This window comes from Syngnathus scovelli, chromosome 11 (genome assembly GCF_024217435.2).
Source record: "Syngnathus scovelli strain Florida chromosome 11, RoL_Ssco_1.2, whole genome shotgun sequence".
In the NCBI taxonomy this organism is placed as follows: Eukaryota; Metazoa; Chordata; class Actinopteri; order Syngnathiformes; family Syngnathidae; genus Syngnathus; species Syngnathus scovelli.
In genome coordinates this window covers 4,431,625-4,444,341 of record NC_090857.1, presented here as the reverse complement: position 1 = coordinate 4,444,341, position 12,717 = coordinate 4,431,625, and the positions used below count along the sequence as shown (strand labels likewise).

At 41.0% G+C, this 12,717-nt stretch overlaps 1 protein-coding gene across 5 annotated transcripts in view; it reads left to right on the top strand.

Annotated features, from left to right (window-relative positions):
* Positions 1-12,717, top strand: part of cdh4 (cadherin 4, type 1, R-cadherin (retinal)) — a 141,967-nt gene that overhangs the window by 34,066 nt on the left and 95,184 nt on the right. For 2 of the 5 annotated variants that reach the window (XM_049732816.2, XM_049732815.2), the window contains exons 1-2: positions 10,650-10,918; positions 12,157-12,268. In XM_049732816.2, coding sequence (XP_049588773.1) covers positions 10,865-10,918; positions 12,157-12,268 — 166 coding nt within the window. In that variant the 5' untranslated portion in view covers positions 10,650-10,864. Of the gene's footprint in view, positions 1-10,648; positions 10,919-12,156; positions 12,269-12,717 lie in introns of those variants that run through there. The other 3 variants (XM_049732814.2, XM_049732817.2, XM_049732819.2) reach the window with 3 other exon arrangements.

Here is a 12,717-nt window from a genome sequence, read left to right as displayed (position 1 = left end):
CAGCTTGATATCCTTGTGTGGCCTCCTTTTCTTCTCTGATTTCTTCTCTTCGGAGACAGATGCATTACTGCGGAGAATCTCTCATCTTGCTTCCTGGCTCTGACAAACAGATACTAGCACATTGTAAAAAAAAAAAAAAACAATAAAAAAAACTTTTTGGGGACTAAACCAGTCATTTAGGTTAGAACTATTTTTAAATATAAATTATTGCCATTTGCTGAGTTGTTTGCAGTTATGACGATGGAGGACAACACAAGGAACAATTATTTCTTTAAACTCATATCTTTCTTTTATGGAAAATGCGGGAAAGGCAATATTCACCTTAGCAAAATTTAAAATGATTTGTTAGATTGCCCAATACAAAATTATTATGGTTGAGTGCCTTGAAATTTTGAGATTGAAAAGCTCCACACTTACATTTGTATAGCCCAAAAAAAGATCGCTTCCTCAAATACTAATTTTGTCGATATAATTAACTTGATGCATGCATCCTTTTTTATATAAATAATTGATTTCAATAAGGCAGTAAATCTATGAGCTGAACAAAGGCTGTTGCTCACTCAACTTAGGTCAATGCATACGGAAACCTTCAATTATGGCCTCTATATCGGGAGTACGCATGAATCATTGCTCAATTGGCAGTTGATTGAATTTACGTCCATATTTGATTGAATTTGTGTTCTTTTTCGAAGGAAGCATGGTTATTATTACCATAAGTCATTGCTGATTAGCTATTTTTGCAACGTGAAAGAGTCCATAATCACATGACCACAGCGTATTTCTCTTGTGTGATTGATTAAATCAGTTCTATAGACAGATATGCATAAGGAAGAGCGGGTATCACATTATGAAACATATTTCCATATACACAATAGGTGCACAACAACCTGATTGGACATCATTAATCATGTAGGAAATGGCGCCGTTGCAGAATACGATGTGAATGCACACGAGCCGGAAAGTATTTTTATTTGTGTGTCTGGTTTCCAAACAGTATTTTTGCAACTCTTCCTGCAAATGATCACACTCCTAATTGATGGTTTCATATGACAAAACATTCCGTTATTGGTGCTAATGAACAGACGTTCATGTTTACAGCGGGGAGTAGATGTAGGAAGTGAAGATACAAACGTCTCGCCTGAATGTGTTCTCTGCCTGCTGAATTGAGACATTCACCTCTTGTGTTCTGCCTGCGTGATGAGAAGTGACACGTGAACTTCCTTCCTGTCAAGTGTGTTGGATGTATTCGTCTGACAGGTCCTGAGCTTTACTTTGCACTCGAAATCCCCTCCCCTTTCACACCACACAGGTCAGGGATTCATGCGTGTGCATGTACCAGGCGGGGGGGCTAGGAAGGCGCTGAAGCGAGTATCGAGAGAGAAGCTGTCTTCCCTTTCAGTCAAGCTGTTGTCAGGTCTTCTGGGGATAAGAACTCCGACAGTGTGTCCCCTACCTCACCTTGCACTGATCTGGTCCTGATATCCACTTTCATTCATAGTACAAATGTGTGGAGTGAGTGTGAGTGGCCACTCGAGTGAAGCAACTTTGTCCTTTTTCACCAAGTGCTTCTGCGAGGAGACCACGAGTGTCTATGTGTGTACTCCCCCCTCCCCTTCCCCTACTCTATGTTGCCCAACTGTTTAATATGATCTCCAGCACACAAGCCTGACTTGAGAATTAATGCTGTCAGAATACAACATGTCGGAATTTCACACTTTCTTCTCTCTAGTGACCAGAATTGCTTTTTCTAACAGAGGGGAGAATCTTGAACTTCACCCGCGAAAACCACAAGTGAATTCTAACACGGTGGTAGCAATGTGATGGTCTGGGGCTGCTTTGTTACTTCAGAACCTGGACTACTTGCTGTGATCAATGGAGCGATTCATTCTGCTTTCTACAAACTGCCATCAGTTTTTGCTGTCAAGCTCAAGCAGGACAAAAGCACCAAACATAATAGCTGGACCACCTCTGAATGACTAGAATGGCAAAATGTCAGTCTAGAGCAAAAATAAATACATTTTCATCACTGCTACAATGCGATAGGAGACTATTTGTCACCTTTCAGAAAGCTAATTGTTAGCTTTCTGATTATTGCAGTGTCACGGCTTTTTCTGCTCAGCACTTAACCAGCTGAAGTTTCCCGCAGATCTATTACAACAGTTCAAATATTATTATTATACCGTCAAGCAAAAACCCTTTTCATTTATATTGACACACAAGAGTGCTGAGACTGCGAGAGCCAAAAGACTGATGAAGAAAATGATTCGTACCCTTTCATTAAAGGCTAAAAAAAATAACCCCAACAACAGTCATCACTTGTCAAATAACTTGAAAGTGGCGAAAATGGAACTTTACAAATTGCGTATTGACAAGCCACAAAACTTTGGACAACTGTGAGGGTCTTTTTTTGACATCTCTGAAGCTTACAGCTAAAAGAACATTGCACTTTCTGTGAAATATGGGGACATTTTTATTTTGCTACTGTACTTCTGTGATACTCTTTGTGGTTATCTTAGGCAAAATACTTGATGTAGATCTTGGATAGAATTAGATTTTACAATCAATCGTAACATAGTGGATGCAGGCCAATGTATTTCACAGTTTTTGGCCCAAATGTTCACGTTCCATCCATCAAAAGAACCTGACTGCGCAGTTGATGATTTACAGAATCCACTACACCGTCGTTTGCATAATCAAGGTTAATCGCACTTTTCAATGACACAAACATAAAATCTGTCATCTCTTGCCAGAAGATTCTTTGTGTTCATCAAAGCTCAGAACACTTTAAGCCACAACTTTGGCATCAAACCAACAGCATACTGTCCGCCAAACCTGCTGCTTTCAAAGTCCGTATCATCTCCTTTGCGTGTTTTCTGGAAACACACTTCAAGAAGCAAGCAGCCTCATTTTGACCTGGAATAGATTTGCACATATGAGTTCAGCTGTCATGTAACAGCCTGCCCATGTACGAGGCCCCGCCTACCTGTCCCATCCTAAGCTTCTGCATGACAGGCAGCAAACCAGTCCTGACAGGGTCCCCGGCAGTGTCACGGGCTGACCGTGCAGAGCACTCACTACCTGTCTTCATTCATTTCCTCTTTTTTGCTCTCGCGACCTGATCCAAAGAGCTTGCAACCTCGCATGTCTGCGCCTTCCTCTCTCCTGAAGAATCGCAGACACTGCTCAAACATGCCATTCTGATTTTTTCTTCAGTGTATGGCTTGGTGAGGGAGGTGTATCAACATTCATCCTTGAGGAACTACTAGACTATTTATTTACACACATGTAGTGTAGTCCTTTTGTTGAAATCCAGGATGGGGCCTCACCAACCAATCTCCGGCCGTCTCAACTCCAGTTAAAAAAATTGGTTGCTGTGTGTAAACACAAACAAATCATGCGTGTGACTCGCTGATTGGGCAACCCGAAAATTCCATTTCCAAATGTTGTTTGGATTTTCAGTGTTGATATACGTTTTACCCGCAAGGTTATCTTACATGCTTCTTCTGGTTTTGTTTGTACAAGCAAACAAACAAAACAAAACAAACATTTATGTGAGGCACTGCCGCATAATCCGAAAGCCTCAATGAAATCAAGTCCCCACAAGGATAGAAATGCCCGCTAGGCAGAAAATGTATATGCCATGTATACTTCATTAACATTGACTTGGGTCATCATAATCACGAGTGAAAAAGAGAAATGATGGTGTATTTTCAGAGCAGATAAGAAATCCCAGTTGCCTCATTTGTTTCGGTGAGTGACGGTTAAATGGCGCTAAATCAGCCCTAATATGATGTTTGATCTTCCTAACCCGTAGCGCATAATGGTCTCCTTGAATATGTGATCTTGTCCATTGAGGCAGCATGATGAAAGTATCGTAACATCTCTCGGCAGCTGAAAGGAACATTCGTGGCCCTGAGCGTGATGGATTTGCAGCTGTTTCTCAAGAGAGGCACAGTATTCACTTGAGCCCCCAAAGCACTGCCCAGAGGAGTCCCTCGTGAGGACAAATTTTGTGTCCATGTTTCAGGAATATTTTGAAAGCGTTGCTCCCTTGTGTATGGCTAACACTTCAAAACTTCGAAGGACCCTGGGGAGGCAATTTTTGTACGGGATGCTCCAAAAGCAAAATTGTTGCTTTGCAGATTTTTCCCTGAGAAATGGTTCTCAAGAGTGAGGCCTTGAGGAAATGAAGATGACTCGGCTAATGGAAGAACTCATTTGATTCTTTCTGGTAATTAGTCGAATTAGTCAATCCCCTCTTCTCTGAAGTGACCCCGTGTCGGGGTGAGCGTTTGATGTGCAGAGAATCTCTGAAGCAATTATTAACGACCAGGGTCGTACCTGTTGACGTTAATGTTGTGTTTATTCCAAACTCATGGGATGGAACGGACCAATTTAAAGCTTAAGTTAAAGCTTAAAGAATCGCTATCGCCGGCTGGGAATATACAGTCGACAATATAATTTTTATGTGCAAATTTTAAGCATGCAAGAGGGCTTGAGCAGAGATTTGAAAATGGAACCTCAGAAGTGCGAGTCAGATGTGTAATGAAGAGGCTACTTTCTGCCAACCTATTCATTTTTATTTTCATTTTATGAAGTCAAAAGTAGGAAAAAAGATAACGTTTTATCAAAGACAGACAACCACGTGTTGATACAGGCTCAAACTTTGGAGCCATATTTTTGTGTTTAATTAGAACTGCTGCAATTGATTTCACCTCATGGCGTACTGCAAAGGGAATAAAAGAACAAGAGTCCTCTATGAATGTGAAAACTCCAGGCAGCAGTTTGTGGTTATCACGATAGTATCATTCCAAAAGCTTGTAAAACTTGCCCATTCGTCATATTTTTGAATTTCCCCTCCGGGATCAATAAAGGCTTGCTTTATGTCCTTTTGCCGTTTACTCTGTGTACTCTATATCTCCAACGGAGTGTCCATTAACGTGAAGCTTTCCAAGTCATGAATCCGATGATAACCTTCAACATCTCTCCATATGATGTGTGATTGTGCATGCTCTGTTCACTTAACCTACTTTGTCCCCTTAATATCTGAATCCCGATTTCACCCTTGGCTGACTAACAGCAGGTTCGACCAGCACGGACGGACGCCTCTGCCTTTTTGCGCTCGACTGGACATTAAAATCGGCACCATAGCCGATTTCCCCTCTGCTTTCTTCTTTCCTCTTAGTCTTGAGCTTGCGTGTTTTTGTGTGTGCTCGTAGGCCATTAGGCGTGTGTTACGGTTGCCTGGAGCGTGCTGTTGCTTAAACATGAATGTTATTATCGTTGTTAATTATGTCACCCCACCTTTTAATAATAATGGTCTTGAATCTCCGCAGTCAGCTAGTGCTTATTTATTTTTGCACAGACAAATGCGCAATTTTAACACTGTGTAGTGTACCTGCATGATTTTTTTTTTTTTAATAAGTCAGTTGGTTATTATTAATATGATACAAAAGCTTTCCTTTCACAGTTGTTCATACACATCACTGCTTCTCTCGCTCCATCTTTCCAAGTGGATATTTAACCTTGGCGAGGCTCAGGGAGCAGATGGTTGGCCCTCATGTGTGTCTGGCGTCATCCACAGATAATGAAGTGATGTTTCTATAAACACCTGACAATGGGTCAAACTGGACTCAATTTGGACAGGACCAGTTGTGGCTATTGGAGTGTTATGGGGACAGTTGCAGTGAACGAAATGAAATGAAGTCAGTTTTCAGAGAGAGGTTGCGCAATGCCGTTGGGCGGAGGGTTAAAGCCGTCATATGCTTCTCCCGGCACAAAATAAATGCTCGGGGCTGGGCAAACGTTAAAATAGACTCTGTTCTTTTGTCAAGGTCTTGCATGCCCTCTTCTCATGGTGACGAGAGTCACTCTGATATTTTAAGCAACTACTGCCACTCTATGAATGTCCTCCATTTATCATAGTTATTTGGTTGATTAAAATGCAGATTGATCTTTCAATTTGTTGAAAGAAAAGAAACATACAAAAAGCAAGACCATTCTTTCTATTAAATACTGATTTGTAAGATGCTCGGTAAAACTCCAGTTCTGGTTCATGTTCTTACATTTTCAACATGATTGAAGAGATCTTTTTGGGTGTGTGGAGCCTGCGTAATCTTGGCTCTTGAAGTGGCAATTATTAACCTTAGATTATAAAGCAGCACATCACTTTATCCTGCAATATACATTTGACAGGCAGACCTAATTCAAAGTCTCACTTTTTATAAATCCCATTAGTATTTCTTCCAATGTGAATACCGCCTACCTCAAGCAGTCTGTCTCCTTTTGAGTGACTTTCTTTTTATCAACCTGATGAGAATTTCTGGCTTTTTCCTCTTTTTGTGCACAGTGCTACACTTTTGGACCTTCATGTACTTTTAAACAGAAAAAAGCTAAAGACCTCCCGTACCACACTGAGAACATTTATAGAGGCACCAAGCGTACTTTTTTCTAGGATGACTGTTTCAGATTTACTCCTTCTCGAGTCAAGGGGGATGTACGATTGGCAAGTGTGCTGCAAAACGGCAATTTGTCACTCAGCAGTTGACCGCGGACATCAGGGCACAGTTGCGACTTTCTGCACATTCAGCTTGCTTTTATTTATCAATTTATATATCTATATCTCTATCTATATTTTTTAGGAAGAGCATGTCCATCAATACTGTCTCATATTTCCTCTGACTTGATTTAATAGCGCCCCACAAGACTTGTGCTAGGTGCATTTGTGACGCCCCCCCCCCTCCCCCCCACATCCGTTGCTGCATTGTGTATATTTCCTCATACATGCTTTTATTGTGTGTTAAATCCTCGGCCATTGTATATCTGCCTGCTTCCGCTCTTCAGTTTGCTGTGCCAGCACTTTGATAGCAGAGTATAACAGCAGGAGCGAGGCTTAATGGGGGTTGCGGGTTGCAGCCCAATATGAGAACAGTCAATATTTCATATCTGTACCTGGAAGGAGACATAGAGGGCAGAGCCCATTTAAATAGGGCAAGCTGTATGACAAGCGTACAGCATCCCAAGCATTTTGTCAACTGGGGCGGGCTACATGGGGCCACGCAGCAGACGGCTCCTGAATTCTATTACGTTTAACATTTGCAAGCAGATTCCGGTTTGGAAAAAGACTGGCGGAGGCGCTATAGAAACGAGAAGATTGAGCCGATAGAGGACAATAGAAGGGAAACTACATTAGCGACGACTGCATTGTCCAACTTATATGAATCTTTGACACCACGATATAGTTTGAATACATTGTCATTTCTCAGGTGTGATTATGCATTGTCGTTTTCAACGCTGTGTTAAAATGATGGAGGAATATGGAAAAAGAGGGGTGTTGCCAAGACCCATTCCTCCGACGAAGCTCAATCAACCATTCGGCCGGTGTCGTCTGAGCTTTGGCTCCTCGTATTTGCGCCATTGCCCAGAGAAGCATCACTTCACATTTCTCCCAATATGGCTACATATTGATGAATGACTTCAAACAGTCGCCATCAACGGTGGTTTGATAAGGTGTAGCCAACAAATCATGATACGTTCATATTACTGATGTCTCCCATCTCATGAATACTTATTTGAATGCTAATACAATTTTGAATATTTGCCTTCAGCAAATCAATAAAAGCCCAAAAGTGCTGCCTTGCAAAGAATCTCAAGATGGGAAACTATGTATCCATCCATATTCATGGTGACAGACATTGAATTTGAAATTCTCCATTTTTTTTCAGGCTCCATTGTCAGCTACACAGATTTGGTTTTGTATCAAAGTAAAACAAATCTCACCTGATGTGTCCCCATGTGAATAGAGATCAGTGTGAGGCTGTGTTATGAGGCAAACGGTTCAGTGATCTTTTTGTGAAAATGGTGCCCTGAGAGACAACCATTGAAACAATGGAGTCGGTTTTATGGTAGCTGTGCTTTTGCCCGTGCGGCAGCTTACGTCTGAGCTTCGCACTGGACTGATTCGGCTCCATGCAAAGGACTTGCCATGCGGGTTCTGAACTCTTCTTCCCAGTTGCACTTCTCTTTGTTTGTTTAATGACAAGCACTGCTTCCACACAGACAAAATTAAATCAAGTCTAATCCACTATTTATGCTTCCTCCTACTGAATTATTCACACAACAGTTTTATGTGTTATTGCTTTTCTTTTACACTGATGGGCTTGTGCCATTATATGATGGAGCTTCGTCCTTCTGCATACACACGCTATATATTTTTTCTGTGTAGTTAATTAAGCCATGTAGTAAATAATACAAACTGCATCTAAAAGCAATATTTGCAATAGCACATTTGCATAATGTTCCTTTGGTAGGAAGTACCCAGAAGATGTGTTTAAACACCAAACACACAAAATAGATTTGGTTCACTTTTAACATCACAAAATGAATTAATGTTCTTTCTTTCTTCTTTTACTTGTTTATTTTAACATGGTCTCAGTGGAAGATTTTGATGATGGTGTTTTAGCGCTTTTCAACTACCTGAACAAGTATTTCAAAAGGCTGAGGTTTGGCACGGATTTCCAAGTGAGAAGACTTATGAGTCATTCTGTGCGGCACAATTAAAAAAAAAACAAAAAAAAAAACACCTCCAGCAGGATTTCATAACGACTTTTGCAGACATCACATACTGTTTGACGAACCAGGGTCAAAAAAGTAGCACGCACAGTGTGGGCTGATTGTTATACCGCCTCAGGTCAGTGATAACGGCCCTTTCGACACAGTTGATAATAGCATATGTGCTATGAATCTGCATGTGTTGAAAAAACATGTTTCCGTTTGAAAAGGTGGAAAATGCTATGATATTTACTTAAAAAAAAAACTTTTGTAACTAATAGCCAGGGATGCTCAATAGGTGGTTCCCGGGCCTATTTCTGGCGAAGCTGTTACAACCCTTTTCACTTTGCACATCAGCATCCATCATAAGAGTGTTGTATGTGATGTTTATTAATTCAAGTTATTTATTGATCATTAACAGCGGCATCCTCTTCCAGAATTGGCTTGTTTTGCCTTTCAAAATAAGAGTGTCATACAGGAAGTGCTACATTGTGTAAATTTAACCACATGGATATCATTAAGCGTACTTATTTGATTATTTTCATTATTTATCCTGATTTGGTTCACCTCCTGATTCGAAAGGAATCCGATGAGGTGGCTCGGACATTTTTAGAATGCACCTCATCAGGGCACGTTCCACTGGGAGGAGGCCCCGGGGAAGACTCAGGACATGTTGAATAGACTGTGCCTCGCGGCTGTTCTAAGAATGCCTCAGGATTACCTTGGAAATATCTACAATGTTATGGCAATATTTGTGTGATGGGGTGTGAACCCTTACCCAGGCTGAAACTAAACTCAAAACGTTACCTTCCATACAGTGAAAATACGAAATACACTCTTACCCCCATCGTCCACAATTAACATTTATCTTCAGTATTCATATGGTCTATTGACTTTAGAGCCAGAAAACAAAATTAACACATGGATATTTTACAAAGACAAGGCTCATGCTTTGGGGCTGCTTTTCTGTAGCTGCAACCTGGCAGATGAATTCTGAACAGTTCCAAATACTATTCAGCATTTCCATAAACCTTCAGACTTCTCCTAGAAAGAAAAACAAAAGACTCAAAAGAAACTACAAGAACAACTTTATTAAATGTGAAAGTTGTGTGTTTATCTTGGTTCCTCTCCTTTATATTACAAAAAAACTTGGTATTTGAAAAGAGATGACTTGTTCTATACAATGTCTCTCCTTCAGTAGCAATGGCTCGTCTTTTGAGTCATTCATGATGGGGTGTGTAGATTTTTTTTTAATGCACTGGAAATGCTCTGGTTCAGTGATTGACACTGCAATACTGTCCTATTCCTTTTGATGGGATTAAATTGTCATGACCTCTCAGATATGGAAATCGAGGCACGGATCAGAGGCTTCGGAAATGTCAACATTATTAAATTGTGAGACCAGTTAAAGGCGTAGTTCACACAGTTGCCAGGCAATTATTTCAGGGGAGGCCTGGTAGAACAACTGTTACCTGACCCACTATAGAAAGTCTCATTATTCTTGATGCCTGTACAATATAGACACCAAGACAGGGTCATTATCCCACATAAATAGAAATAAGGTAGTTAATGGCATTAATTGATCATTTGTTAATTTCTCATATCAGTACATGGCCATCGACACAGATTTTTTTCTTTTAGCGTGAAAGAAATAATAAAAGTCAGTTAGTTGGCATATACATTTAACTTGAATTGAACTACTGAACAAGGTTTTCCAATAAGTTAACCTTTCTATGATATTCGATTTTAAAGACCGGGAGATGATGCTCAGCATTGATTGACAAGGCTGATTTATTTGTGTTAACTATTTGTGGTTGTAATTTGCCGAACTTCATTCCATTGACTGTATTTTGGCTGCTTTATTGAGCTACATACAAAGATGCACTAATAATCCTGTTTTGGCTTTTTTTTCCCCCCCTTATGCACCCAGCAGCATGACAGATTGAATCTTTCGGCATTCACTGTGCAGATACAAACAAAAAGTGCCTTTAATTCTTTTCCAAGCTCAGTTACGGGACATCTGGTGGAATTGGAGGGGGGCGCATAGTGAGCGCTTTGCTCTGTTCTGCTCCCCTGTTGGAGGTAGGAGGGGTTACAGTGACGCGGTGGCTGCTCCAACGGTACCGGCGGCGGCTCTTTCTGTGACCAGAGCTGAGAGCTCAGCATCTCTCTTGTCAGCGCCACTTCCAGCGCCAGACAAGTAGGCGCATTTTTCCTCGCCGTACTCCCAAGAGGAAGAGACAAAATCCGGGAAATTACCGAGGTCTACTGAGCAAAGCAGAAGACTCTCATTTCCCCCCTAAACTCTGCAAAGATGAACATAGGCTGCGTCATCGCGGCGTGCACCTTATTCGCCGCAGCATCCTCGGTAAGATGAGTTAATTGCTAAATGTGTTGTGGGAGTGCTGCACTGGTGCGGTGCATGAGAGTGGCCGTGGAACGAGCACTTTTTTTTTCTTCCCATCCCGCAGTGCCACTGATGCGCCAAAAATTAAAAGCAGCCCGAGTGTCGAGCGGCTTTACTGTCGGGAAGATTTTATTTTTTTGGTGGTGAAAAAGTCACTGGCAACTCTTCTCGTTTAGCTTGTTTTTCGGCTGAGCTGCAGAAGGGATTTTTAAATGGGCTCCTTGTTCTGTTACGGTTGATGGTGTCACCAACTTGGGCCACGCACATTTACGCACCGCCGTGCCCTTATTTAGTATTGAACTTTTAGGTTCGTCGTGGTTGTTGGGTATCCGTATGTTTATTTCTAGGGCAAAGCATCACTCGTGACAACGCTTTTATTGCCAAATGCTTAGTGCGTGTCACCGACCACTTTATTAGGTACACCTGCACGTTCTTATCCATTGCAATGTCTAATGCTCCGTTTTGGACACTGCCTCAGCAGTTCTTGATCTGCCTTTTACTGCATCAGTACACAATCAGCATCATTTCTCAAAATAAAACGAGAATGTGTTTATCATTTGTAGACTGTTTTTTCCTAACATTCATTGAGCCAAGGCTCTATTTTACAGAAATCTCACTGCACACAACCAAACAAATATTGTCACCAACTATTTTACTTCTACAGATACATAAAAAAAAAAAAAACTTCATGTGTATAATAAATAATATTTGGTTGGCTAATTCCCCGTGGCACACCTGATGGTCTCTATATTCTGCAGGCCAGTGATTGGGAATCAATTAGGAAAAAAGTTTCAGTTTAAAAGCACACATGATTATAATGACAATGGTAAATAAATCTTGATATATCATCTGGTTGGCATGAATGTGAAAGCTGAGAAATACCATTTCATATTAGGGTCTCTGTTGTAGCTTGTAATATCACATATGTTTGACCTTCTCTTATTAGCATCTCCCGCGAGGCATTGAGCACCATGCTTGTCTTTTTCATCACATGGCAATGATGATGAAGGTTGTAATAGTGATAACGATCTTCAAGATCATGTACTTGCATGTTGTAGGAGGAAATGTCACCCTGGTTGGGTCGAAGTTTTCGCAGAGTACAATGTTTTCGATAATACTAGCCTGAAAAAAACTATGAAATGACTCGCTGAAACTGCAAATTAATTTGCTGATGCTTAACAGTTCGTTTTCTTTCGCAGGGGAGTAAGACGGGCCTGTCCGTAAAACCTCCGTGCAGGTCAGGCTTCTCCCAGAACTTCTACACGGTGATAGTTCCCAGGGTTGCGCTGCACGGCCAGAACATTCTTAAAGGTACGTTTGCTGCTGGATCTCAATTATTGACTTGTTTTTTTTTTCCCTTTGCATCATCCTCATATAGAAATTGATTGAGTGTGGGTCTTCTTCACATGTTGAACCTATGTGCGAGACCTTTGTTATGTTTGTTATGCTGCAGTGTTGAAGGTTGTGATTGTTGTAATATGAACTCTAAAAGGTGTGGATACTGAAGCGGGCAGTTGCAACAATGGGTTCAGAATTTATTTTTCCTCTATGTTCGCCCGTTGTCGTTTCTTATCGATTTGTGTCCAAACCTGAAAGAAGTCGAGTATTTTACAATGTATAATGAGACGTTTTCCAAGTAGTGTCTTTTGGATTTTTGCAGGCAATGCACTTCTGTTTTCATTTGCTCCATTTCTGTTCAGAGCAGCCAGTGTTGTGCATCCATCGTGAGGTTCTCTCCTGCCATGAGAAATTATGCTGCA